Here is a 25,766-nt window from a genome sequence, read left to right as displayed (position 1 = left end):
TGCACAAACGAGTTCAAGGCTTTCCTTGACCTTCAGGCAGGGTGTTAATGAGAGTTGCCCATCTGTCAGCAACCAATGTAGGTGGTGTGGAAGACTCAGAGAATGAACGTGTGGCCGATTCATTGATTCCATTCTGATCCTGCTTCACCGAATGCAGTACCAGTAACAAGGAAGAAAAAAAGATATAAACTCAAATCAGAGAAACAGCAATTGATCGAATCAGGCGAGCTGGAAGCCCCGATAATTTCCCTCTAGGTAGGCGCTTAATCCGGCCAAACTCGCGGCGAATCGCAAGTTTTGCGATAGCGAAGCTGCGGTCTAAGAGTTTGTTAGCCTGTACCACAGCAGGTAGGGGACCTTACGGTCGGCCGCGCCACTACGTCATCCCCCTGTTGACTTGCACTCCGCGAGACCAATGACATGTTCCCCCCACAACGCGCGCCCCGGCCGGGAAGCTTGCGCACCAAGTGTCCGCTCCAAGTGCCGATCGAATCCATGACTTCAGAACTTTTTGGACTAAGTAGCTTGCAAGGGGGCTACCGAACGATATTGGCTCAATAATACCAGAATCTACTCCTCAGAGTCAGAGAGAAAAAAGAGAGTGCGCCCGACCGCAGCACGCCAGCCCGGACCCATCGGGCAACCAACATACGGGTAACGGGACGCCGATGACACCTCTTAAGTCCGCCTACCCGACCTCCGGGGACACACCTCAGCGCATTCTGCTCTCTTTTCTCCAGGCACCGCCCGATGTTTGACGTACGCAGGCATCTCCCGCGCAACACTCATTAAGGACCCCTCCCGCGCGCTCCCTTTCGCGTATGAGACTTACAACCAACGACATAATACCTACCAAACGTGGTCAGACCTCCTATTCGAGTCCTGGCTTTTTTTTTTTTTCACACCTTCAGCCCAAAGTCTCGTGATCCCTTCAGGCTCTGCCACGAACAACGTTTACGATAGTGAACACATCCTTTTTTGGTAAGTGATGCAATTTTGAGTCCACTTTTCCCTTCAATCGTCATACCTCGTCATCACCGCTCCCAATTGGCGTCGTGAGCCCGAGTGTAGTACGCCAACTGTACCCTCAGCGAACAGCCTCCTTTGGCCCAACACCATCGTGAATACTTGGCAACACAAGCTTACGCCCTCACAGAAAGACAAAACCCCAAACACCAAGGCAGACACATACACACACTTGCCCAACATGAGAATATTATCATACTGGATCTTCCCCATCATATCGGGCCTCGTCTGGCTCGGCATGCTCCTCGGCATGCTCCTCTACTGGATCATCGACACCCACCGCGCAGTCTACCCCTCCATGTCGCCGCCCCAGAGCATCGCCTACATCAGCGACGTCGGCGCCTACTACCTCAAGCCCCTCTTCATCACCGGCTGCGTCCTCACCACCGTCTTCCTCGACCTCTCCTTCTTCTCCGACCGCTGGCTCCGCCACAAGGGCCGCCTCGTGCCCAACACCTCCATCGGCGAAAAGATCCTCTACGGCTTCACAATCTTCTTCGCCGTCGTCGGCACCGTCGGCCTCATCTGTCTCAGCATCTTTGACACCTACCGGCACAAGAACCTCCACCTGCTCTTCCTGCTCTTCTTCATGGGCGGGTACCTGCTCTCGGCCATCTTTATCTGCTGGGAGTACCAGCGCCTGGGCATCAAGTACCCGGACCACACGTACCTCGCCGCCTCCTTCTGGATCAAGCTCGTCTTCATCCTCGTTGAGATCGTCCTCGCCATCGCGTTTATCGTCTGCAACTTTAAGGAGATTTACAACGCCGCCGCGATCCTCGAGTGGATCGTCGCCTTCATCTTTTCGTTTTACATCTTTTCGTTTACCGTCGACTTGTTGCCCGCGTCCAAGACGAGGAATAAGGCGAACCGGTTCTCGAAGCCGGGGATGAGTCAATGGGCTGGCGCTGGACCGGGGAACTTTTAAAGAGTGAGGTATGAAGAGCCATGTGGTAATGGGAATGAAATGGGAAATAGGACACGATTGAAAGAAAGGAGAAGATAGATAATGAATCGGCGGGAGGAGTAATCGCGGGCATGACGAGGCTCGCGTTGTATAAATTAGCATCTGCATACCCAGGGGACAAAGATGATGAACAGCAGGCGTTTTGGGCGTAATCATTTGACGCACATCTTAGAATTACGGGTAGCATTTACAAATCCACTGCATACGTGCGATACAATATCACCGACTTTCTATTTCCATGTTCAGTGACGCAGTGGAAAGGTCAATTTGCATGTTGGCCGCCACGGATCTACTTCCGTACGTACGCATACCTGTCCCTTTCATCCCATCTCAAGATCGAATGAGAGGGTAGTCCAGGCGCTTCAAGCGCAGAGCATAGGCAGGAAGCTGCTCGTCCGCCATGATCAGCTTGAAGCCCGCTAGACGACAATAATATAGGCTAGATACGACCGTTGCTAAGTAGCCTTACAGTTGAGACGTCAGAGCCTTTATAACGGTGAGCCACGGCGCCTTTAGAGATGATTTTCGTTGATTTGACGAAAAGTACTACAAATGCTGACAAACATACAACAATTGGGAAGCGATGTTGTATCTGTACGTGAGGGATGCCTCAACCAAAAATACACTCCAAAGCTCCTCGCTATAAACCCCTTTCCCACCCTCTGCCAAACTAAAGTGTACCTCAACGGTAAGTAAGTTCCATCCATAAACGCCATCATTTCTAAATGAAGGAATGGCCGTTCGCTACTGCAAGTATCAATCTATCTCAATCTACTCAAGATTCTCTCGGAACCGCGAATCCCTAGTCGGGCTGTGCGTCTTGTGCGTATTCGGATCCTGAATAGCCGGCGGCGGCGAGACGGGGCCCTCGAGCTCATCGCTCGCCTCGACAAAGTGCTCCGACTCGGAATCAGAGCTCACGGGGCTTACCTCACCCTCCTGCGCCGCTGCCGACCTGGGCATCGTCTCGCTAGTCTTGCCGGCGATGGCTACCTCTCTCATACTAGCCGACCGCGCATCACCGAGACTGGTCGCGCTCTCGTTGGCGAGCCTCGCCAGCGCAACGCCGCCGACGAAGCCACGCTCCTCAGCATTCTCGCCGGCCGCAGACCGGCCTCGCGGCCGTCCGAAGCGTGACTTGAGCCAAGTCTTCATCTTGTTCGTCGGCGAACCGCTGTCGCTGGGCGAGCGTGGGTTATCGCTGCCGGAGCTCTCCCTGTTCGTGTTGATGGCCCCGGGCTTGTGCTGGCCTGCGTGGGTGGTGCCCTGGTCGTCGCTCACGGGTGAGATTTCGCTGGGCTCTGCCGCGGCGACGGCCGAGTCGCCCGGCGTGATCTCGGGGAGCTTGGACTTGCGCTTCTCCTCAGCCTTGGCAGCCTTTTCCTCTTCCTTCTTGACCTTGAGCTCTTGCTTCTCACGGTGGCGCTTCTCCTTTTCTTCCTGCTTCTCTTGCGCTGTGATTACGTTAGAGGCAGTTTGATGCGCAGAAGGGAACACGCAAACGTACCAATGACCTTACGGTTGATCTCCTTAACCTCTCTGTCACGTTCCTTGCGCTTCTCTTCGTCTCTCTTCTTGGCTTCCGCCTCTGCTTTGAGCATCTCTTGCCGTTCCCGCTCGATGGCTGCCTTCTCATTGATCTCGTCAAGCACGGGCTGGACTCTCCTCGTAGCAATCTCGTCGACTGCCGCAGGATCCATAAACATGCCGCCGCCAATGTCGACCTTACCCCTGTTCACATTGGCAGACTCGTGCTTGGCCATGGCAGCCATCTGAGCCTTGGATTCCCAGTCGCTCTTTCGATCGCTCTTTGTGCTGGGCGCCACCATACCGGTCTCGGCTGAGATCTTGTCGTCCATGCCCTGTAGGCGGGCCTTGACGTTGCGTTGGGCGGCTGCTAGTAGGGCCTCGCGATCCTTTGTCCGCTTTTGCTCGTCGACCTTGGTCAGGTTGGAGGAGAAGATGGACATTTCTCTTCGAATGCGCTCAGATTGTTCCTTGTCGTGACTTGCGTCGCCGTCGCTTGAGGACCGCCGTCTAAGCTTACCCTTCATAGTAAACCTCCGCTGGGGCGTGGTCTGGGTATTGCTGCCGTAGTATTCCTGGTAATCACGGTTCTGGTGATGCTCCACATGAAGTTTCGACAAGCGCTCTTGCGCTAGCTTATATGCTGCTTCCTGGAGGTTGACATAAGGTTTGGGTTGGATATCGTCGGGGCTGGTCTCTCCTGCAGCTTGGTGGACTCGTGCCTGGTCGACCATCCTTTGCTGTTGGCTGTACATCTTTTTGGCCATGGCCACCGCAGAGGCGTGGAGAACGTCGGCTCTTTTCTTCTCATCTTCTTCAGGCCCGATAGCGGGCTTAGAGGTGAACATACTCCGAGGCAGGTTTGTGTACGGAACTGAGCCAGTGTTCTCAGTGGGGGACTTTGGCTTCAAAGAAGGGCTGTGAGCTGCTGTGGCGGCACTCAAAGCGTTTGCAGCAGCTCGTGATTCTCCGGGGTAGGATTCCTTTGGTACGGGGGTCGATTTGGCTCGTGGCCTTGTCCTCCTGGAGGCGGGCATGGCATTTTGGGCTGCTGAAAGAGAGCCAAGGCCGGCAGCGGCGGAAGAGGGTGTCTGGGTGGGCTGTCTGACTGAGCGGCTTTGTCTAAATGCCTGGTTCGCAGCGCTGCTTCCCCAAGACTCGGTGGCAGACGGAGGGGGGGTCGTGTTGGTGGTGGACTGTTTCTTTGCTGAAGCGCTGGCCAGCAGAGCAGCCTTGGCCCCGGCGGAGCTGGAGTTTGGTTCCCACGATGGTGTCATTTTGTAATCCTTTGCGAGCATAGCTGCGGTTGATGCAGAGTTTGACTTTTCGGGTTTCCAGAGGTCGATTGATTTTTGGTTGGCCCAACCTAACGATGCAGCAGCTCCGGCAGCAGCTCCATCGGATTTGAGACCGGGGGAGGGAAAGCTGGGTAGATCCCGCGGGTCGGCGTACTTTAATCTTCCCGAGTGGGCTGCTATATTCAGGGAAAAGAAGAATTGATGATTAACACGGATGCTTTCTTTATTCGGGCAACTCCAAGTAGAAACCTCGTATTCTGCAGGAGAGGATGAGGTAAGGTTTCAAGTTACCTGTGGAGGGTACCTGGTACCGTGTTTCCGCCATGCCTGTGCTTGACTTTTGCTGCTGCTGCTGCTGCTGGGGCGGCTGCATCTGCTGCGTCTGTTGCGTCGCTGTCTTGGAGGAGTTGGCTTGCATCATTGCCAGCCCGGAGCCGGCTTGGTGGTATCGATCCCGGGAATATCCACTTAACCGCTGCGGATGCCTGTTCGTCACAGGGCGGATATACCGTAGCGAGGATGTATAATACAGGGAACGGAAGGTCGAAAAGTGGGAAGGCTCGCAGCGGATTTGCAGCTTACACGCGGGTCGAGGTGGACGCGTGGGCAGCGCCGCTGGTGGATTGACAACCGAAAGTCGAAGTCCGACTGATGTTATTTCTGGACCTGCTTACCCTTCCACGAGTGTCGCAAGAGGAAGTCGTATCACAAGATGAGATGAGTCGTCGTACTAGGGTATATTGCAAGAAGGATGCGCCGAAAACCGGGAGGTCAGAGAGCTTGGATGCTTGCTTGAGTAAACCAAAGAGCAGAAAAATTGACCAGAAGCGACGTCGAGGGGCGCAGGCGGGGGGTCCCGACAGAGGGCATGCAAGTTATATCATACAGCTAGAAGCAGATCTTTCTGGTTCAAAGGGGGCACTTGGGTAGGGGGGCGTGGGCTGGTTTGAAGACTCCCCGTCTAAGGTAGACTGGCGGCGCGGCGCGGGCGAGCGAGCGCACGATGAGGTAGTAGGTATTGCTTTCCCCCCAAAAACTGGTGAGCGGGAGCCGGTCAATGATGGTGATACGGCGTACGCAGTTAGTGCTGGTGGCTAGTCATAGTGAGCTGCGACGACAGCAGCGCCTTACGTCATGCGGGGTCCCTTCCCTTCCGTTTCGGGCGTAGCAACCTGCCATCTAGCACTTCTGCCCCTGTCAAACATCCACCACACCTCCCCTCCCCAGCTCTTTGAATTGGGAATTGGGGATTCCATTTCCCTTGGCGAACGACCGAATGACCAGGTCCTGAGAGATATTGGCAAACAAACGCACCACTGGGCCACTGGCACCACTGCGACATAGCATACAAGCCAGCATCGCCCATCGTCCGCTCCGTTGTGGCTTCGGTCCAGCACCCGCCCGTCTCTGGAGCCGGCCAGTCCGGACCCTGTCGCGCTGAGTGGCGGATCGGGTTCCAGCCTTTGGATTGGGCAATGCGACCATTCAGGCCTGGAGCGTGAGCTATCTAGGGTCTAGGCCATCACCTGTGACCTGGATCACCGAGCAGATAGAGCCTAGCCCTGTGGTGTGTCAGTTGCCCATAATCGGATCTCCCTCTACACCTTTCACCGACTTGGAAGCCCGAGATACCGTCCGTGACGAAGACGATAAGAGGGCGGCCAGGAGACTCCCGTCCGTAGTCAAGGACAGGCACGGGGTCCTAGGCCGATAAAAAAACAAAGCCATCGAGCAGCCCGAGATTCAGAAGTCTGTAATGCAAGCTCTTGGGAGGCTTGCTGTCTCGCTCGAGCCTTCTGATTCGTTTGATGGAATGGACTACACAGTCAGCCACATCTCGGATTGTTGATGGATGCGTTCTGCAAGCCTCTACAGGCTGAAGTAATTCCCAAATTTAGCTCCAACTTGAGACGTCGATTCTCCCATCTAGCGCAGGCAGCCCATATTCATCCGATATCATGGAAAGCAAGCTGTAATCCGAAAGTCTAGAAATTTGCTGGTCACGTTGCTGTGGCTCTGATGGACCGGAAACATTGCATGGGAGCAGCAAGAAGACCGAGCTCTCTCTTCTGGACTTCACAGCCCAGACCGCTCACAATGCGCGAGTTCAGGCCATAGTCGCAATCCCTGGGCGCAGATCACTCACTCTCATAATTTACCCATCGGTGACATCAAAAGTCAGTCTCCTTCTCTCTCGCACCCCGATCTTAAGCTTTTTGGAGACGTGCAGGGATCTACCAGCCCTGGCCAGGGATCCCAGCACGTCCAACCTCACCTCGGCTCCCTATCCGTCATTAGGTTGGCGGGCTGGGAGCCTGATGGTGAATGACGGTAACGATGGGAAGAGGGCCCTACGTCGCTTACACGTTTCTCATTCCGATGCTCCGGGTTTCTGTTCGACGTGCCAAATCGTGGCGTCAGCCACCCCTTTCCTACACATTTCACACCAAGAGCTGCTTGCTACCTTACCACACACACACACACACACACACACACACACACACTATCACACCCACCACGCCTTGCCAACCATCCTTCCAGCTGTCTGTACTGATACGCGCCGTCGGAACTGCTAGTCTCCAGCCGTTAACCGCTGACCACCGGTATCTGCAGCGAGCGCTCTCTCTATACCGAACTCATTCAGAAGCTTTGACATTGTCAATCATGGATAATAGGGGGATCACGTCTGTCCTCAACTTTCGTGATGTCGGCTCAACGGTGAACAAATTTCTTGGAAGAAGGTATGTCATTTTCTGGCTAATCCACCCTTACCTGCACTGAACAGAGGCCTTTGTAGTGAGTTGAGGCTAACATCCGTGCGTTTTACTTGTCAGACTCGTAAGGGAAGGCTTGGTATTTCGTTCCGCCAGACCAGGTATGCCACGCGACTCACAATCTTCGCAAACATGTTGATCCTCGGTGCTGATTTTCTCCAAGATGATGCCACTTTGGCAGACAGAAAACGCCTCCGCGATGAGCTGGGCATCAAGGCGGTGATAGACCTGCGCACAAAGTAAGTGCACGTGTTTCCGTCCTTCAGAACATAGAAAGACAGAAAAAATCTTCCTTTCTCTGGAATGCAAGATCTTGCACTCTGACCAGTGAGTGACGACACCTTTCAGAACCGAACACGTCAAACAGGCCAAAAAGCGCGAGGCCGATCTTAAAGTGCCCACCCTTCTGGAGTCCAATGCTGCACTAGCCGAGCCATTCCAGATCTCGGGTCTGACGTATCACGAGATCAGAATCACTGGCGGCAACTTTGAGTGGTTCTTGATCAGACAGGTATCTTGGTGGGGTTTGTGGTGAGATGTCCCTGGCTTCCTATTCCATATCCCCCACAGCAGCTGATTCGGCATACGCAAACTTTAGCCGCCTCATCTGCCTCTTTACTCTCGGCTACCGCAATGAGGGCATCTCCATCTTGTCTCGGGAGGTAATGCTGCCGCGTGGCCTAGTTGGTCTAGGCCTTGACACCCTCGATCAATCTGGTGAGGAGATTGCAAAGGTACGAATATACCATTCACCGGCAGCTTGGTGCGGGTACAGATATCTGACGAGCTTTCATGCGCAGGCTCTCAGAGTATTCATCGACCCGGCAACTTCACCGACTCTGGTCCACTGCACACAGGGCAAGGATAGAACCGGGCTGATTGTCAGTCTCGTTCTGTTCATCCTGGACGTACCGCTCGAGGCGATTGAGCATGACTACATGCTAACCAGTGGTGCGCTCGAGTCTGAGAGAGAGGAGAGACTGGCCGAGATGAGAGAGATTGGTCTCACAGACGACTGGTTCGAGACGGCGCCTGACATGATTGCTCGGACGGCTCGTCATCTCGACGATGTCCATGGTGGGCTCAACGAATATCTGGACAAGATCGGGTTTGGCCAAGCCGATCGCCTGAAGCTTCGGGAGCTGCTGTTGTACTGATTCAAGGACTGGAGGGGGCTTGTTTCGTCACCCAAGCTCCGTACAGCAATACAATAGCTCATTGGCAAACCTCACTCGCCTCAGATTTCGATTGATGTGAACTTTGGCTTTCTCATTTCTTGGTGAATCGTCCTTGCATCCAGCATCGGTACATCTTGAGCTTACGAGCCCTGTTGACGAGCATGCGTCTGTCGACACCAAGGTCATCGACGTTGAATTCGAACTTGGTGTCGTTGTCCAACGCTTCTTGCGTCTGGCCAGACCAGATTCGCTCAAGCTCTTCCTTTTCAAAGAAGTACACTCGAGTGCCGTCGCCGCGCACATAAAAGTTTTCATCGAGATAGCGTCCCTTCTTGAAGCGCACTTGGGCAAGGTCACCTCTTCCATAGTCGCGGAAGCAGACCTGGCCACCCGGCTTGAGCAGACGGTGAACGTTGGCAACAGCTTGGTTCCATTGATTCGGAGCCAAGGCGGAGAAGATGAAAATGAGTATAGCAACGTCCACAGATCCTTCTTCCAGCCCGGGAGGGAGCTCTTCGCTCGTAACGTCCCAGACGTCGGCTTGCATGTGGTCTTGGTTGTAGGATTCATGGGTCCGCATGACCTCTACGGCCTGCTTCGAATAATCACAGGCATGGACTCTCAAGTTTGGGTTCTGGTTGGTTGCGAGAATGGGAAAGGCGGTGTTACCCGCACCGGCGCCTATTTCAAGAATGGTCTTCTTGCCAGCGTCCTCCTTGGTCACCTCGGACAAAATAGGGAACTCCTGCTGCAGCCATTTTCTGTTTTTGAAGAAGTTGGCTGTGTTGTTCTTATAGAACAAATCCCACATTCTGGCTGGGTTGTTGTTCAATCTGTCTGAGGAGTCTTGTTAGCAAGCTGTATCAAAGCAAGCGTCTTTCAAAATAATTGGTATTGATAGTGGTGTAGTCAGATGGGAGCGAAAGACTAATTAAGGAAAGTTTCATCATAGAATTCAGATGAACTATGCGTATTGCTGGGGTATCATCATAACACCGGGGGGTCGAAAAAATTGAAATGCAAGGAATGTAAACTTACTTTTGTCAAAGTCGGAGACCGGGGACTGACGCTGCATCTCGTACTGCTGCTCAGAGTACTCCTTGTACACTTCTTCAGTCTCGACATGGTCCCAAGCATTGAACTCGAAGACATCATCCTGCTCGCCCAGCAAGCGACTGCCAAACTGGAAAGGATCGCTCCTCTTCTGGTTGAATTGAGGATCATGCGACCTGTGAGCCGCAGGCTCTTCCTCGGTTGCAGGCTTGGAAATCTGGAGCTCTGCCGCCTTCTCGACGAGAACTTGCTCGTCCGCCCCAGCGTTCTCAGACGCAAGAGACGTCATCTCACTGGTGTGAAGCCGAGACGAACTTTTCGACGGTTTTCACAGCCGGTTTCTGTGTGGGCAGCAGCCTGACTCTCCAAAGTCCTAAGTGTTGGTTAGGAATGAAAGAGTGGTTGAGGTAGAGAAGCTTTTGGAAATTTTCTCGCGTGTCGAACTTTTTGTCTCTGAAAAAAAAGTCGTGGTGGGACCCGACCTTCGGGGCGATGAAGAGCCGCCAGCCGATGCGACCAATGCCCGATTGTGATAGACCCACTCACCGCAACCACCATTGTCAGGCGCCAGGTGCCAGGTGCAGAACGTATTGGGGAAGGACCTTAGAATCGGTACGTACCCGAGCTAGGTTCGCGGATTGCGACTGCCTCCCATGCCTCCCGTTAGGTACAGCCCGGCCAACTTAGATAATCCTCAATTAACATTTACCCATTGACGACACCTGATCGCGCAACCTCCATCATCTGCCTGTTGTTGATCCACGTCTCGTCCGATCGATACGCAAATCGGTAGACCTGACCGCGACAATGGCTCCTTCGCTCATCCGCTCCCAGGGCCACCTGTCCCCAGCCGAGGCCCTCGAGCTTGCCCAGAAAGCACCTACGATTCTACGAAACAATCCGACAGCGTTCTCATCGTCCCCCCTTCTTTCGCTTTTCTCGGCCTCGGAGACGCCCGAGATATGGACCATCTACGAGAACCTCCTCCTGGCCTGCCTGCGAACGGGCGACAGCCAGGCAGCACACCAGTGCCTCGAGAGGCTGGTGATCCGATTCGGGAATGAGAACGAGCGCATCATGGCATTCAAGGGTTTGGTGAAGGAGGCGGAAGCTGATAATGATGGAGAACTTGCACAGGTACTCAAGGAGTACGAGACAATACTAGGACAGAACGCGACAAACATTGTCAGTTGCTCCTCTGCCATAGTGTCACGGCAAACGCTGACCTTGACAGCCTGTTGCGAAACGTCGCGTCGCCCTTCTGAAGTCGACAGGAAAGACATCTGAAGCAATTACGGCCCTCAATGGTCTCGTTGACTTCAACCCTACAGATGCGGAGGCGTGGGCGGAGCTTGCCGACTTGTACCTTTCACAGGGGCTATACTCACAAGCTATATATGCGCTCGAGGAAGTGCTTGTGCTGACCCCGAATGCATGGAACGTTAGTGTCTCGTAGAGTCGACTTCTGATTGTGTTTCCGACTGACCACGACTAGATGCATGCTCGTCTCGGAGAGGTATTGTACATGGCTGCATCGGCCTCTGAAGGCTCTTCACAGCAACAATTGGCGGAATCAGTCAAAAGATTCAGCCGCAGCATCGAACTCTGTGATGATTATCTCCGGGGTTACTACGGACTGAAACTGGTGCGTGCCATAACGCGTGATAATGGACCGGCAATTGGGACTGACATGCTCTTCAGGTTACGAACAAACTTATCAAGGAACCGTCAAAGCCGTCGAGACAATCAGACTCGGAGGACTGGACCCTTCCTGACGTCGGTACGTTACAGAAGCTCAACGAGCTAGCAACGCAAAAGCTGGCCGACATTGTACGCCGCAACGGAGCGCATGAGAGGCTCTGGCAAGGTTACGATGAATCGGAAGTGGCAGCAGCCCGAGATCTGCTCTCGAAGGAGTCAGTGGACCTTGTGAGATGAGCACCGCGTCATCCGAAGACGAAAAGCAAACGACCCTGGATTATCTCATATCGTGACTGCATGGTCACATTAACGGATTGGCATGCCAACGGGCGTGCTTTATGCACATCATATTAGGCGAGCAGCCATCATCGGTACAGGCTGTACGTCGGAATTAGCAAGCAATCGGAACATTCAAATCAAGTAGTTAACGAAGCTGTGCCTGCAACAAAACGTTCACGTGCTACTGGCAATACGCGAGTATCCTTGGCCCGTCGGCCAGCCAATCGCGGGCATGTCGCTCAACATTGGAACACGAAGAGACATTCAGCGAACAGCGGATCGTGTCGCTCGGGCGCTATAGTGGCCGCAATCGATGTCGAGACGAAGCTTGGGAGACTCTCTAGCTATTGGGCAGGAACAAAAAGCGAGTCTGGCAGTGGGGATGTTTCACAGATAGGCAGAGGCCGCCGCCAATACCGTCGAATGAATTATCTACCGCTCTCTTCTATTGCCTCGAGGTCCATCGATGCCGCCGTGGCCACACCCGTAGTCGTGCCCAATTGTCGCAAACTGACATTCACTAGGTGGCAGAGCTGCATGTCATCCGAGGTTCCAGGCGTGTCGTTGGGAGCCCGATGGGCCAAGGCGGCCCACAAGATGCGCTGGCAGTGAGTCAGTGAGTTGATCCGCGGATGGATCTCAGGCACCGTCATTCGAGACCCTGGCTACCTATGCAGAACAGAGTGCGCCGGCGTCGTGAATTAAGACCCGTCGGGCAACGACGAAGCGGTTTCGGGCTCGAGGGTCGTTGGCAGAATGGACTGACGAAATACACCAGTGCCAATCAAGTTGCGCGGTTGCCTTTGAGGTGTCACTTATATATCCGGGCGGTGCCATGTAAGTAAGCTGAAGGCAAAAAAAACAAGCACTTGTGTCGGTACCAAATTCTTTGACCGCCCCTGTTATCCCCGTATTATCTCGATTCCTCTGGCGCTTTAGACGACGAAGAGAGAAGAATAAGCTAAAAGTTGAGAGACGCCGACGAGATACCTACCACAGTTCGGACCAGTCATCTGCAGAAGACAAGCATTGTTACACAAACTTTGTTGGTCCGCTCGAAAGATCACCGCCGCCCATTTTTGGTTCCGCCTACGCTTGCAAACCATGTCGTGTATTTCTGAGAAGACTGTTACTCCTCGAATTATAAAGCAACTAGACAAGACCAAGTACCAATCACACGTCGCGGGAGAAACCACCTGAGGATACGGGAGCGCCTGAGAATTTTTCGCCCAACATTGTGAAAGCTACCACTTTCAGTACCGCTGTTGAGATTGTGTCGATGTGTTGTCATGTGAAGCAGGCTGCGTGGTTGATTGCATAGGACTGCTACCGAAGACGACGGGCATGGAACGACAGGGGGTCCAACGATTCAACCGCAGTGGAGACTTCCATCGCTGAAGGTATACTTGGTACCTAGCGCCGCAGAGGGCGGGAGGACGGCTGGGTACGGTACCTTAGGTTGATTTTGACCCGGACGTGAGCGGCGCTTTCAGACAGCAACCAACATGGAAGGCCGAGAATTCCAGAGGAGGCTGCGGCGCTTTCCAACGTCGGGTGTGCAACTCAAGGTACCTTGGTTACTCTGTGCTCCGAGAAACGGTGAGAGATTTGGGCGAGTAAGGAGACGTGAGGTGAGGGGGGGGGGGGGCACAGCTGACTGACGGCTGCCTGGATTCCAGTTCATCAAAGTCACTGCGAAGACGAGCTACTGAGAGTGCAGGTTCGGGTGCGGGTGCAGGATATCAAAAGTGAGAAAGGGCAGGTTGAGGTAAAGTGAGGTAAGGTGAGGTAAGGTACGTTCATCCTCGACTTCCTACTGGTCCTCGGAACGGCGCAAGCCAAGTCGATGAGCCCGAATGGCCGGGCATTGGCTTTCGATGGCCCTAAAAGCAGGACGGGATGTTTCTGCACTAGGGATTGCGTACCCAAAGCAGTAGGTAACGAGCCTGTCGACACTTCCAGGTTCCATCTGCATTGTTGACGAGTGGTGATGACCTGCGATGGAGCAGAGAGGCCTCGTCTTCGCCCCCAACCCTCGTTCATCCCTCACACCCGTCGTCGCCCGTCCATCTGCCCCTCCCTCCCTCCGTCTCTGTCTCCCTCCTTGTTCCGTCATCCAAATAAATAGTTTGCGCCGCCTCATCCAGCCTGCTCACACTCACACATTCTGACCGCCGATTTCTCTGCCCTGCATTTCTGGCTATTTTTCTTGTCGCCGTCCAACGTCCCTCTTTTCTAACACTGCAATTCTCAGCAGCAGCAGCACCAACGGCGTCAAAGGATCCTCGCGCCATTTTCGCAAACGAGACAGACAAAGCATACACTCCGTATTACTTTACTCCAGTACCCTCTCAACCGGCAGCCCCACCAGCATAAACGAACGTCTAAAGAGGTCCGTCCCGCAACGGAGCCACGCTTCGAGCACGTTCCTCACCGAAACATTGAACCACCAAAAAGTGAAAGACATCCACTCTCCCCCGGCCAGAACAGTCCGGCGCAGGACCAGCCCAGGTACGGCGCATTGAGAACTGACAGAGCTGGTACTTTGTAGTCGCCTGCGGGTAGGTGCATTCTCTCGGTACCAAGTCACAGTATCTCCTTTCTTCCTGACCTAATTGCTTTTCCAAGCCTATCCGAACCAACCTCGGGTCGTTCGAACTACCTATCACCCCGCCAGAGAGAGCAACCTAAATTCACACGAAGGAGAAGAGCACCATACGAATTACTCCGTGCTCTGTATCGCCGCATCCCAAAAGAGACGACCCTTTGCGTCTGATCTGCCATCGCCCGTCCCTGTCAGGTCTCAGGTCTCAGGTCCTACCCATCCTTCCTCAAAAAGGTGTCTCAAACCTCACCACACCACCACCACCACCACCACCACCACCACCAAAAAAGGGGAACCAAGTAAACAAGGTACGTGAAACGTTAGTTACGGTTTCCATCGTTCTTCTGGTCGCGCTTCAACTTTCCTCGCGTCTCTGCAATTCCTCACCATCCCACACCCAACACATTACTCATACCGACGCAAGTGTGTGGTGTTATGTCGTTCTTCATCTGTGTTTCCGTACCTTGACTTGGATTGCAATTCTCCATCTGCATCTTTGTCTGTATCCCCTGTCAAGAAGCTGTCAAGTGCCGGCTACCTGCAGGCGGTCCGCAGGGTAACAAACTATCCGTCACCTCGGCCAGCTGCCGATGTCGATTGTGCTGTTTACTTTACATTTACCCCTCATTCTATTGTCGTCGTTCCCAGTACTGTTACTTGTGATGGTCGTTGTGCCTATCTTGTGGAAGTAAGGTACGGACAGCCACCCCAGACAACAATTGCCTTGGAGGCTCAGCCAACTATGTATGGACCGGCTTGTCAGTGGCTGTCTGGACTCATACACAATAGCGTAGAGGAGGGGCAACACGGCAAGTCCATGACACACCCGACATTGATGATTCTATGTACGGCCGACGCAACCCCCGGCCAGCGGAGCAGTGCTCACTGGTGACAGTCATTGAATGACAATCGGCCACCCACTTTATTCTGTTAGTCCATTGGATCTGTCGTCCATGGGCCGTGGCCCATCTCCCGGGGCACCCAAGTGGGACAACAAAGCAAGGGGGTCGAGACCGTCGGCCAGCCCAGCACCCAGCAAGGCGAGCACACATCCCTTCCTTGGTATCCCCTTCCCTGCCCGTCCCCATACGATGGATGGGACCGATGGGTGCCTTTGGTGCCCCGTCCTCTCTCCCCGTTTTCTCTGCCCGGCGATGGTCACGGCGTTTGCGATGCGAAGATCAGGGCTTCTTCTTCTTCTTCTTCTTCTTCTTCTTCTTCGTTCTGGCACCTCGGATCACTGAAGCCTGCCTGCACCAATCACAACTCTTGGTCAATTTGGCTTGTGCCCTGGTTAACGATTCCCTCTCACCTGACTGTTGTCCAAGTCCCTATTACCAGTACTTTCCTTAGCCTGTACGGCCTGAGAGCGGGCGGACAGGATGGGATGGGATGGCGGGGTTGGGTTGGGCTCGCCCTGGCTGGTCGTGGTGACCGCCAGAAGAGCCATTGTGTTTTTTTCTTGGTGTACATTCGCTTCCCCTCCACCCCGTCCCCCCTCCCTTCTCCATGCCTATCTTATCGTGTCTGTGTCTGTGTGTTCATTCCACATGATTCACCGGAATGTGTGCTGATCTGAGGCTTGTAGCTTAGGTGGTATCAGTACCCCCAAGGTGGTCTAGGTAGTTTGCTACTACGTACTCCCACAACGCGGCACTACGGACGGATACGCCTTCTAGTCGCTACTCGGTAAAGTACCTAGTGCTTGAAGCCCGAGGACTGGTCCGCTGTGTCGACCGTTGCCCGCTTTTTGGTTTTGCTCTCACCGACAACCCCCGTCTGTCGGCTACCGGATCCCTGAAGACCAACCGCTTAATCAGGCAATTGCGGTGCCCAGCACGAGATTCCCTCTCCTCCCGCTCCGTCCAAAAGTGGGACGGGTTTCTTCCATTTGGCTGGCACCCTCACTCTTTCTCTCGACCTCTCAACCTCTCGACGCAGCAAGGTACTTCTGCTGTGCACATCGCATCGCATATCGCAGCGCAGCGCAGCGCAGAACATCACATCGCATCGCCACCCCAACAGGCTTTCTTCTCTAAGCATCTCTCTTTAGGGCTCAGAGTTGCCAATTCATACCGATTCGTCCAGACCTGGCTGCGCGGCTTAGGTTGTGCATGAGGTGTACTTCGTGCCTACTACATACACAGCACTCCTTCTTGTACCCCGTACGCCTTGGCTTTGGCCTTGTCTACCTAAAAGGTTGTCTTAAACGGAGCGGTCGACTAGACCCGCAATAGCTGCCCAGCTGCCACAATTTTCCTTGCACCCAATCGCGCTTCTTTTTGCGCCCAACTGCACGATCTCGCCAAATAGCAGGGGGCTTCCCTGGTTACATTCCCAAGCCCACGAACGAATATCCACCCACCGACCGACTGCCGCCCTGCCCACCCCTCAATTTTCGCAAACCGTCCGTCTCGTCTCGTCTCGACTCGTCCTGCAACTCAGTCCTTCGCACAGAAACTTTGTTTTCTTCAAGTCTGCCGCCGCCGTCGCCTCTCTTACCGCTCTACGCTGCTGTCATCTGATCGCTCTGCTTTGCTTTCAATCTTAACCGTCAACCCATCCTATCCTCCCTTTCCTTCTTCCGCCACCAGTTCGTTGCTTGGAATCCACCCACCACCACCCTTGTGCCAATTGCGCCAGGACGAACGCTGTACCCGACCTACACACCATCACATTCGTGCCCTCGACACCGAATTCCTGTCGGTTTCCCATAGAGGAACCCTGACTTTCGCCCACCCTATTTCATCCCACGTCCTCGCTCGATTCACCCCTTTGCTCCGACTTTCTTGCGAGATCGTCGTGAGTAAAGGGTCTTTTTCTTCGCCACAGACTTCCTCATGTCGTCCGCGTAAGTCTTATATTTTCAACTACGCCAGGGACCAATCGACTTGGTGGCTTTCACCATACACCAGTCAACTAACACAACCGGAAGACGAGCACAACCATATCGACGCCCGGGTCATCTGTCGTCCGCGCCCATAGCGTCTCAATCCACCTCTGCAAGTGAAGACGAGTCGTACTACCAAGGCAGCCACCATCACGAAACTGAAGGTATCAGCTCCTCCGAAGTCTCGGAAACAGATTCTTCCATAGCAGACTCCGAGGATCTTGAACCAGACGACTCGGCCTCAAACGACGGTGCTCCCCGATACTCTCGTCCGGCGCTACCGCAACATCATCAGCAACATCACCATCAACAACATCATCCCCAGCAACAACGCGCAGTCCAATATCGTCAACACCACATCCCCCAACCTACTGCTCCTCCCCCCGGCACATCCATCCAATACCCGTATCGGCCCGGTCCAGTGCCGACCCCAACTGAAAGCCTGGATTCCAACGACTACGACGCGTCCCCCTTTGGCCCCCGTTCCGGCTACGGTCACGTACCGGCGCCTGGCCATGGGGGGCATCCTTCCTACTATGGTGGTCGTGGTGGTCACCCGCAGCCTGGCTACCCTCAAAGTCACGTAGGCGGCTACGGCGCCCCGAGCCCATACGGCCATCCCGAACCCCGGATGTTGGGATATGGTGGTTATAATCACAATGCCTTTTCACCAATGTCGAGTCACAGTGGGCAAAGCTACTTCGGAGGAGAGCCCGGACGATACGATATGATGCCGTACCAGCAACAGCACCCACCGGCCCATTACAACCCACACGGCTATCAACAGATGCAACACCACATGCAGTACATGGGCGGACAATTCCCTCCCCCTCCCCCTACAGAAGCACCGCAACCGTCCAAGACCCCCGCACCCGAGCCGCCACCAAAAGAGGACCCGGAGAAGAAGAAGCTCCAACAAGAACTCGAGCTATTCAAAAAGATGCAGGCTGAGAAGGAAGAGCAGCAGAAGCAGAAAGAGCTGGAGGAGAAGCTTCGGAAAGAAGCAGAAGAGAACATCAAGCGACGAATGGAGGCTCTGAAGGAGGCCCAGGAGCTCGCGCAAAAGGAGATTGAAAAGGCAAAGATTGAGGCCGAAAAGGCTGCCAGAGAGGCTATTGAGGCTGAACGCAAAGCCGAGGAGCAGAGACAAAAGCTCCACCAGGAAGCCATGGCCAAGGTTGAGCGTGAAGCCAGGGAGAGGCTGGAACGCGAGTTGAAGGCCGAGGCTGAGCGTAAGAGGCTTGAGGAAGAGGCTCGCATCAAGGCCGAAGCCGAAGCGAGGCAACGTCTCAAGGAGGCAATCCAGGCTGAGGCCGATGCCAGAGCCAAGGCCGCCGAAGAGGCCGAAGCCAAGAGAAAATGGGAGGACGAGATGCGCAAGAAGGCCGAAGACGAAGCCCGTGCCAAGATGGAGGCCGAGAAGAAGGCAGCTGCCGAGGCTGCAGCGGCGCAAGCAAAGCTCGAAGCCGATCTCAAGGCCAAGGCTGAAGCCGACTGGATAGCCAAGGTCGCGGCGGAGAAGAAGGCGGCGGAGGAGGCTGCGGCGGAGAAGAAGAGGTACGAGGAGGAGATGAGATTGAAGGCCGAAGCCGCAATCGCTGCCGAGAAGAAGGCCGCCGAGGAGGCTGAGACAGCCAAGAAGAAGTACGAGGAGGAAATGAAGGCCAAGGCCGAGTTTGAAGCTCGCACCAAATTGGAGGCTGAAAAGAAGGCCGCCGAAGAGGCTGCTGCCGCCGCCGCCGCTGCTAAGAAGGCCGACGAGGAGCTCAAGAAGAAGTACACCGAAGAGGCCAAAGCCAAGTACGAGGCCGACAAGAACAAGGGCAAAGACAAAGCCCCTATCAAGTTCAAGGATGCCGTGGGCAGGAAATTCAGCTTCCCCTTCCACTTGTGCTCAACCTGGACAGTACGTTTGCCTTACAAACTATTTGCTCTCGCTGGCGCCAAACTGACTTTGATGTAGGGTATGGAAGAGCTCATTAAACAAGCCTTCATTCACGTGGACGTCATCGGACCGCATGTACAAGAGGGTCACTACGATTTGATTGGGCCTAATGGCGAAATCATCTTGCCCCAGGTCTGGGACAAGGTGGTCGAGCCAGACTGGACCATTGAGATGCGAATGTGGCCCATGGATAAGGCGCCTCCGCGCATGCCTATGCCGCCGCATGGCATGCCGCTCGACCCTGCCACCAGAGAGAGGATGGCGCATATGGCAGGCATGAGGCAACATGGTCATGCTCGAATGGGTAGCTTCCCTCCGGGTATGGCTCCTCCAGGTGGCAGGCCTGGCGGCGGCGGCCCACAGCCACCTCCCCCACCGGGCTGGGTCGGTCCCGGCGCACGTCCCGGCGGTCACGGCATGCCTGCCAACGTCGTTACGGTTGAGCCCGGCAAGTCCTCTAAGCACAAATCCAAAGCTAAGGGCTCGATGCTCAATTTCTTGGCCGGCGGCGCTGCAAAGGCTCCCAAGAAGAAGTAAGTTGCCAAATATTATTGCCACGCTGGTGCTGTGCGCTAACAGATGCGTAGGAAGAAATGATCACCAGCGCGCATATCGGAACTTTCCTTGAACTCTAAAGACCTGTTATGATCACACACAACTCAACGAACTTGCCGGGCTGGGGGTCCTTATTTGTTTTTACATATGATACCTTGTCGCGCCTTCTTTTTCCACATTATTCAGATTCCCGTCAGTCAGATCGAGCCTCCGAAATGCATCTTACGGCAACCACGGTTCATTTCGACGATCTTATAACGCATGTATGCCGGAGTATGAGCTGCGTGAGGGCGGGACACCTATTTCCCCCGAGAGAGACCGTACATGTTTTGGCGGAGCATTGCATGCATCATGGGGGGCAAGCCAAGGGGGACGACAAATTTTTTTTCCGAGGCATGGCGCAAAAAGAGGAGGACAAGACTGTGAGGCCCATTTGGTAGATGTTTATTCTTTTGGTTTATTCTTCTTGCACAGACAAGTTATGGTGTGGTAGATTATTGGCGACGAAAACGAACATTGCACTGTTTTATATATTCACTTCTTGACAATGACCTCACGATGACTTTTACTTTCTAAGCCTTTCCCATGTCTTTATTAGTCTACATGTTGTACAGCTCTTCTACAGAGAAGTTCGGGTAAGAACCCTTTATAGTCTGGGAGTACCCAAAACGGCCTTTACACGTTTCTGGAACGCCTCAATCATGACGCCCGCCACCTTTTCAGAAACCGCAGCGCTGACGGCCGAGTACAACGGATTCGCGAACTGGAACCGAATCACCAGATCCACCTCGGTGCCCGTCCCGGAGGCAAGCGGCCTCAGCTGCCACTTTGTAACCAAGCTCCTGAACACGGCGCCGCCCTCGCCTCCGTTACCGGGACTCGCGCCCTCCACGTCGGCGCCGCTGATCGCCTCGACGCTTTTCCCCGGCACGCAGTGGAGTCTGCTCGTGAACGTCTCCTCGAAGCCGCCCCAGCCGACGCGGAGGTCGGCTTGCGTTGGGTACCGCCGGCCGCCGTTTGCCGGGTCCGGGTCGGGTGCGGACCAGGCCGTCACGCGGGATGCGGCGCAGTAGGGGACGAAGGTCTGGTAGGCGTCCACGTCGGAGATTACGTCGTAGAGTTGGGTGGAGGGGTAGGGCATTGTGCGGGTTGCGGTCAGGACTTGTGGGGCGGTTGAGGGTGCGAGGTTGGGGAGGTTGAAGAAGGGTCGGCGGGAGGGGGTGGTGAGGCGGGTTCGAGGGGTGAGGGAGGTTCGTAATGGGGGTGGGAGGCGGAGGAGGGGTCTTGCGGTTGCCATTGTGGTGTTCTTTGGTCGTGGGTTCGGGGGGGTGTGGTGGGAGGTTTCGAGGTTCGCGATGTGGGCTTGGAGGACGTGGGAGGTCGGTATTAAGTCAATGAGCTATGCTTGTTGCGCTCAATGTACAATGCTGCTGATGGAAATCGTAAAGAACGAGTGTGTTTATACAGAGCCCTCCCGCGAGGTTCTGGTTGCGCCGTCCGAAATGCCGAGTGAGTTCGTCCCAAAGAAAAATGTCGTGGAGCTGGGCGCAATGACGATTAGAGAGAAGCTGTCGGTCGGTGTTAGTGGGATTGGGTTTGCGGTCTGCACCGGCCATACAGTGCCCGACAGCGCGGGAAGCTCATAGACACAGTACCAACATACCTTACCACCTTACCTTGGGTAGGTCGTGGAGCCCCAGCACATCATTATCGGGGCTGGGCTTTGGTGGGGTTTGGATTATCGAGCAGCAAGCAGCGCTACAGCACAGCTCTCTCCACAAGCCAAGTTGGCACGCCACAGCAAGCCCGCCATCAACCGTCCCGCATCTCCTACTCTGACATCCCTTGGACACTAACCCCCGAGGCGACGGCGACGACAAACGAAGACGACGACACAATACCACCGGAGCCGACCTCCATCCACAATGTACCATAGAACCCGGAGTACCTGACCGAACCTCCCCCAATACTTCGCTCCGAAACTCGATACCTTTTGCCGTCTCCAGGCTGCCTTCCGCCCCTAGCGTGGGGCTGTTGTCATTCTCAAGATGTAGGTCTCTCTTTCTTGGGGAGGTGGACGACGTTCGCACAAACAAAAAACAAATCACCACACTCTGCACCGCAAGGGAGCTTTCAGCGCGCTGACCAGACCGGACGCATTGCCTCAGGTTCGAGAAATCCCTCTACGACCTCATCAGAGGCTTGCGAAACCATAAAGGCAACGAGCGCGAGTACATACAGAACAGCTTGAAGGAATGTCGCGCAGAAGTTCGCGGGCAGGACATGGGTGAGCCAGACACTCCCTCTCTCGGCCGCGGGGCCTAGAATCTTTGGGGAACAAGAGAGAACGGCATGCTGACTTGGGTCCCTCTGCCAGACGTGAAGGCGACGGCGCTGCTGAAGCTGGTCTACCTCGAAATGGTTGGTCACGATATGTCGTGGGCCTCGTTCCATGTCCTCGAGGTCATGTCGTCGCAAAAGTACCATCAGAAGAGGGTCGGGTACCTGGCCGCTGTCCAGAGCTTCCGACCTGATACCGAAGTTCTCATGCTTGCTACGAATCTTCTGAAGAAGGTGATGCTGCCCGTCCCAATCTTGCGCCCGAGGAGGGGGCGGAGGTTGTTGGATAGTACCTACGGGACGAGTAAGACTGACAGCTGTGCTTCCAGGACCTCTCGTCGACACAAGCGACCACCATCTCCCTACCAATGGCTACGCTGCCGCACATCATCAACCCTTCCCTCGCCCTCTCGACCCTCTCCGATCTCCTCCCGCGCCTCGGTCACTCGAACCCGGCCATTCGCAAGAAGACCATTGTGACGCTGTACCGCCTGGCGCTGGTGTACCCCGAGACGCTGCGCGCGGCGTGGCCCAAGATCAAGGAACGGCTGATGGACAAGGATGAGGACCCGAGTGTCACGGCGGCCATCGTCAACGTGGTGTGCGAGCTGGGATGGAGGAGGCCGCACGATTTCCTGCCGCTGGCTCCCAGGCTGTTTGAGCTCCTTGTCGATGGCGGTAATAACTGGATGGCCATCAAGCTCATCAAACTGGTATGTTTGGCTGAGTTGATTTCGCCGCTGTATGGTTTTGCTGACTATGGATTTAGTTTGCGACCTTGACGCCGTTGGAACCACGCCTTGTTCGAAAGTTGCTGCCACCCCTGACTGAGCTGATCCGGACGACACCAGCCATGTCGCTACTTTACGAGTGCATCAACGGCATCATCCAGGGAGGTATTCTAGGCAGCGCAGATGACGTCTCAGGCAGAGAAGAAATTGCGACGCTCTGCGTGAACAAGCTCAGGGGCATGATCATGGTGGACGGCGACCCGAACCGTGAGTCCTAATCCTCGTCGGATAAACTTTGGAACCTAACACGGGCTAGTGAAATATGTTGCGCTGCTTGCGTTCAACAAGATCGTCGTGACACACCCGTTCTTGGTGGCGCAACAAGAAGATGTCATTCTTGAGTGTATCGACAGTGCTGATATCACTATCCGTATCAAGGCCTTGGACCTCGTTCAGGGCATGGTCAGCAGTGACAACCTGGTGTCCATCGTGAGCCGTCTCATGAAGCAGCTCAAGTCATCTGCGCCGAAGAGGGACCGACCGGGGGCACCCCTCGGCCCAGACACAGGAATGGACTCGGAGGAGGAAGCAGAGATCGAGATACACTCGCCGACGAAGGCTCAGGAAGAGCCACCGCTTCCCGACGACTACAGGAGCGACGTCATCGGACGGATCCTGACCATGTGTTCGCAGAACAACTACAGCAGCTTGACTGACTTCGACTGGTACATCGACGTACTTATTCAGCTTGTCCGCATGGCGCCAACGCCACGATCAGTTGAGACCGAACTCGACTCCGTCGCTGCGTCTGGAAAATCAACCGCTGGGGACGTATCAGGAAGGATCGGAGACGAGCTGAGGAACGTCGCGGTAAAGGTTCATGCGCTACGAGGGGCGGCGGTCCGGGCGGCCGACCTCATCATCCAACAAATGAATGCGGACACACCCGCCGGCCACTCGCTCTCATCAGCATCGCTCAAGTCGACGTCTTGGTTGGTTGGAGAGTACGCAAACCAGCTAGCATACCCTGAAGACACTCTAGGAAACCTACTACGCACATTATCTCGCACAACTATCCCCGATATTCTTACGACAAGTCTGCAGGGTGTCACCAAGATATTCGCCTACATTGCAGGGAACGAAGGCCAGCCGTGGACTCCTGAATGGAAAACAAAGATCTCGTTGCTCTTGGCGCGTGTTATTCACACGTTGGAGCCGCTTGCTCTTCACCCGAATCTTGAAGTTCAGGAGAGATCCGTCGAATTTATTGAACTCTTGAAGCTTACTGCGGAGGCGGCCTCTGGACAGGCGGCGTCAACCGAGGATACTCACCAGGATCCTCCGTTGCTGTTGACACAGGCCATTCCATCTTTGTTCCAAGGATGGGAGCTCAACTCCGTCGCTGTTGGAGCGCAGCGAAACGTTCCCATGCCGGAAGGCTTGGACCTCGATGAACCTATCCACCCGAACCTGGCACATCTGCTCGCCCAGGCTGACGTGATACCAATGGAGGCTAACGAGGCGGACGACTTCGAGGTATATTACCACCAGCGCCCAGCGCCTACCAGCATATCCTCTTCCGAACCAGCCATCAGCAGGATCGCCGACGTCCCGGCAGAGGAGGTTGTCAGCTCGTACCAGCAGCAGGCGACGGAAGACAGCTACCTGGACGCAGACATCGTGGCCAGGAGGAAAGCCGAGCGCAATGAGCGCAACCGCGATGATCCGTTTTACATCGCCGCCCCTGACGCGGCACCCAGGACGTCGACCCCGATACACAACATTCTTCAAAAGGAGAACGGCCCAGATCTCGACATAGACTCTATACCGATAATGCAGTTGGATCTCGACAAGCTGGGCAGCTCGGCGCCCGGACCCACATCTCCCATCAACCGACCGCAACCGCGACCGAGGCAAAGGGTCATCATCGCCGCGGACGAGACACTCGCCGGCAGCGGCGTTTCGACGCCGCGCAACTACGAGTCGGAGAACAACTCGGACAGCTTCACAAAGTCGCGCGCCAAGAAGCTCCGCCAGGGTCTCTTGCACGTCGACTCGTCCACGCTCGGCTCCCTCAGCCTCGAGGGCGACGCTGCGTCGTCCAGCAACACGCCGTTTGACTATGAGCGGCAGCAGCGCGAGGAGGCTGAGATGGCGCAGGCGATGAAGGAGGTCGAGAGGCTCCGTCTCGAGATGCAGCGCGCCAACGAGCGCATCCAGGTTGCGCAGGGCGTCGACGTGGCCGGCACGGTGGTGAAGAAGAAGACCAAGAAGGGCAAGAAGGCAGAAAAAGACGGCGGAGCCGAAGGGTCGGCGGTCAAGACGAAGAAGAAGAAGAAGAAGGCTGCCGTCGCCGACGGCGGTGCCGCGCCGCCCGCCGTGCTCTTGACGGACGATGCGGAGAACAGTGCCGGCGGCGGGGAGGACAGCGCGCTGATACCACCTCCCGAGACGGCTGTTGAGGGGTCCGGGGAGGGCGGCTTCGATGCTACCGGTCCGCCGGTCGTTGTGCCCAAGAAGAAGAAGAAGAAGAAGACGACCAAGATGGCTGAGATTGCGGGTGATAGTGGTTGAGGCGGAAGCAAGCCAGGGGCCGGTCGAAAGAGGTCGTGAAAAGGATGAGATGGAGAGCAAGACGATAATTCTTACATGCATAGTAGAATAAAAAAGGCGCAGTGTTGAATGACGTACGGATCGAGTACGATTATAGGTGACGGTGAAGACCTTGTGTCCAGCACGCTAAGCGTATTGCGAGGCAGTGGCATGCCAGTATATTGTTTCCCTCTTTCCTACGGCCCGCACATATCTCACAAGACACCCATCATTTCACACCATTACAGAAACACATCAAGTTTTTAAATGTTTGAGGAGTACTCCTCTTCTCTTATCGACGACTC

At 55.0% G+C, this 25,766-nt stretch overlaps 9 protein-coding genes across 9 annotated transcripts; 5 read left to right on the top strand and 4 right to left on the bottom strand.

The window, feature by feature from the left end:
- Window positions 1-1,207: 1,207 nt before the first annotated feature.
- Window positions 1,208-1,954, top strand: CLUP02_08291 (Frag1/DRAM/Sfk1 family protein; the record flags this gene model as incomplete). The annotated part of the gene is made up of 1 exon (XM_049287281.1): window positions 1,208-1,954. One exon carries the CDS (start codon window positions 1,208-1,210, stop codon window positions 1,952-1,954), a length of 747 nt encoding a protein of 248 aa, XP_049144424.1.
- An 810-nt stretch (window positions 1,955-2,764) lies between these two features.
- On the bottom strand, window positions 2,765-6,184 carry CLUP02_08290 (uncharacterized protein; the record flags this gene model as incomplete). The annotated part of the gene is made up of 4 exons (XM_049287280.1): window positions 2,765-3,447; window positions 3,501-4,991; window positions 5,110-5,484; window positions 6,133-6,184. The coding sequence occupies 4 exons, from the start codon at window positions 6,182-6,184 to the stop codon at window positions 2,765-2,767; spliced, it is 2,601 nt and encodes an 866-aa protein (XP_049144423.1).
- Window positions 6,185-7,724: 1,540 nt separating this feature from the next.
- On the top strand, window positions 7,725-8,749 carry CLUP02_08289 (tyrosine/serine protein phosphatase; the record flags this gene model as incomplete). Its single annotated transcript, XM_049287279.1, has 4 exons — window positions 7,725-7,831; window positions 7,941-8,123; window positions 8,191-8,326; window positions 8,393-8,749. 4 exons carry the CDS (start codon window positions 7,725-7,727, stop codon window positions 8,747-8,749), a joined length of 783 nt encoding a protein of 260 aa, XP_049144422.1.
- A 112-nt stretch (window positions 8,750-8,861) lies between these two features.
- On the bottom strand, window positions 8,862-10,112 carry CLUP02_08288 (methyltransferase; the record flags this gene model as incomplete). Its single annotated transcript, XM_049287278.1, has 2 exons — window positions 8,862-9,607; window positions 9,809-10,112. The coding sequence occupies 2 exons, from the start codon at window positions 10,110-10,112 to the stop codon at window positions 8,862-8,864; spliced, it is 1,050 nt and encodes a 349-aa protein (XP_049144421.1).
- Window positions 10,113-10,630: 518 nt separating this feature from the next.
- On the top strand, window positions 10,631-12,415 carry CLUP02_08287 (tetratricopeptide; the record flags this gene model as incomplete). Its single annotated transcript, XM_049287277.1, has 5 exons — window positions 10,631-11,008; window positions 11,058-11,264; window positions 11,319-11,468; window positions 11,525-11,739; window positions 12,328-12,415. The coding sequence occupies 5 exons, from the start codon at window positions 10,631-10,633 to the stop codon at window positions 12,413-12,415; spliced, it is 1,038 nt and encodes a 345-aa protein (XP_049144420.1).
- Window positions 12,416-15,566: 3,151 nt separating this feature from the next.
- CLUP02_08286 (uncharacterized protein) lies at window positions 15,567-15,858 on the bottom strand (the record flags this gene model as incomplete). Its single annotated transcript, XM_049287276.1, has 2 exons — window positions 15,567-15,659; window positions 15,721-15,858. 2 exons carry the CDS (start codon window positions 15,856-15,858, stop codon window positions 15,567-15,569), a joined length of 231 nt encoding a protein of 76 aa, XP_049144419.1.
- A 1,390-nt stretch (window positions 15,859-17,248) lies between these two features.
- On the top strand, window positions 17,249-19,780 carry CLUP02_08285 (uncharacterized protein; the record flags this gene model as incomplete). Its single annotated transcript, XM_049287275.1, has 3 exons — window positions 17,249-17,259; window positions 17,344-19,204; window positions 19,262-19,780. The coding sequence occupies 3 exons, from the start codon at window positions 17,249-17,251 to the stop codon at window positions 19,778-19,780; spliced, it is 2,391 nt and encodes a 796-aa protein (XP_049144418.1).
- Window positions 19,781-20,444: 664 nt separating this feature from the next.
- CLUP02_08284 (polyketide cyclase/dehydrase and lipid transporter) lies at window positions 20,445-21,095 on the bottom strand (the record flags this gene model as incomplete). Its single annotated transcript, XM_049287274.1, has 1 exon — window positions 20,445-21,095. The coding sequence occupies one exon, from the start codon at window positions 21,093-21,095 to the stop codon at window positions 20,445-20,447; it is 651 nt and encodes a 216-aa protein (XP_049144417.1).
- Window positions 21,096-21,222: 127 nt separating this feature from the next.
- On the top strand, window positions 21,223-25,443 carry CLUP02_08283 (uncharacterized protein; the record flags this gene model as incomplete). Its single annotated transcript, XM_049287273.1, has 7 exons — window positions 21,223-21,307; window positions 21,663-21,848; window positions 21,948-22,085; window positions 22,176-22,372; window positions 22,468-22,851; window positions 22,908-23,136; window positions 23,186-25,443. 7 exons carry the CDS (start codon window positions 21,223-21,225, stop codon window positions 25,441-25,443), a joined length of 3,477 nt encoding a protein of 1,158 aa, XP_049144416.1.
- Window positions 25,444-25,766: the final 323 nt, after the last annotated feature.

This window comes from Colletotrichum lupini, chromosome 4 (assembly GCF_023278565.1).
Source record: "Colletotrichum lupini chromosome 4, complete sequence".
Taxonomy (NCBI): Eukaryota; Fungi; Ascomycota; class Sordariomycetes; order Glomerellales; family Glomerellaceae; genus Colletotrichum; species Colletotrichum lupini.
This window is presented reverse-complemented; position numbering and strand designations above follow the sequence as displayed.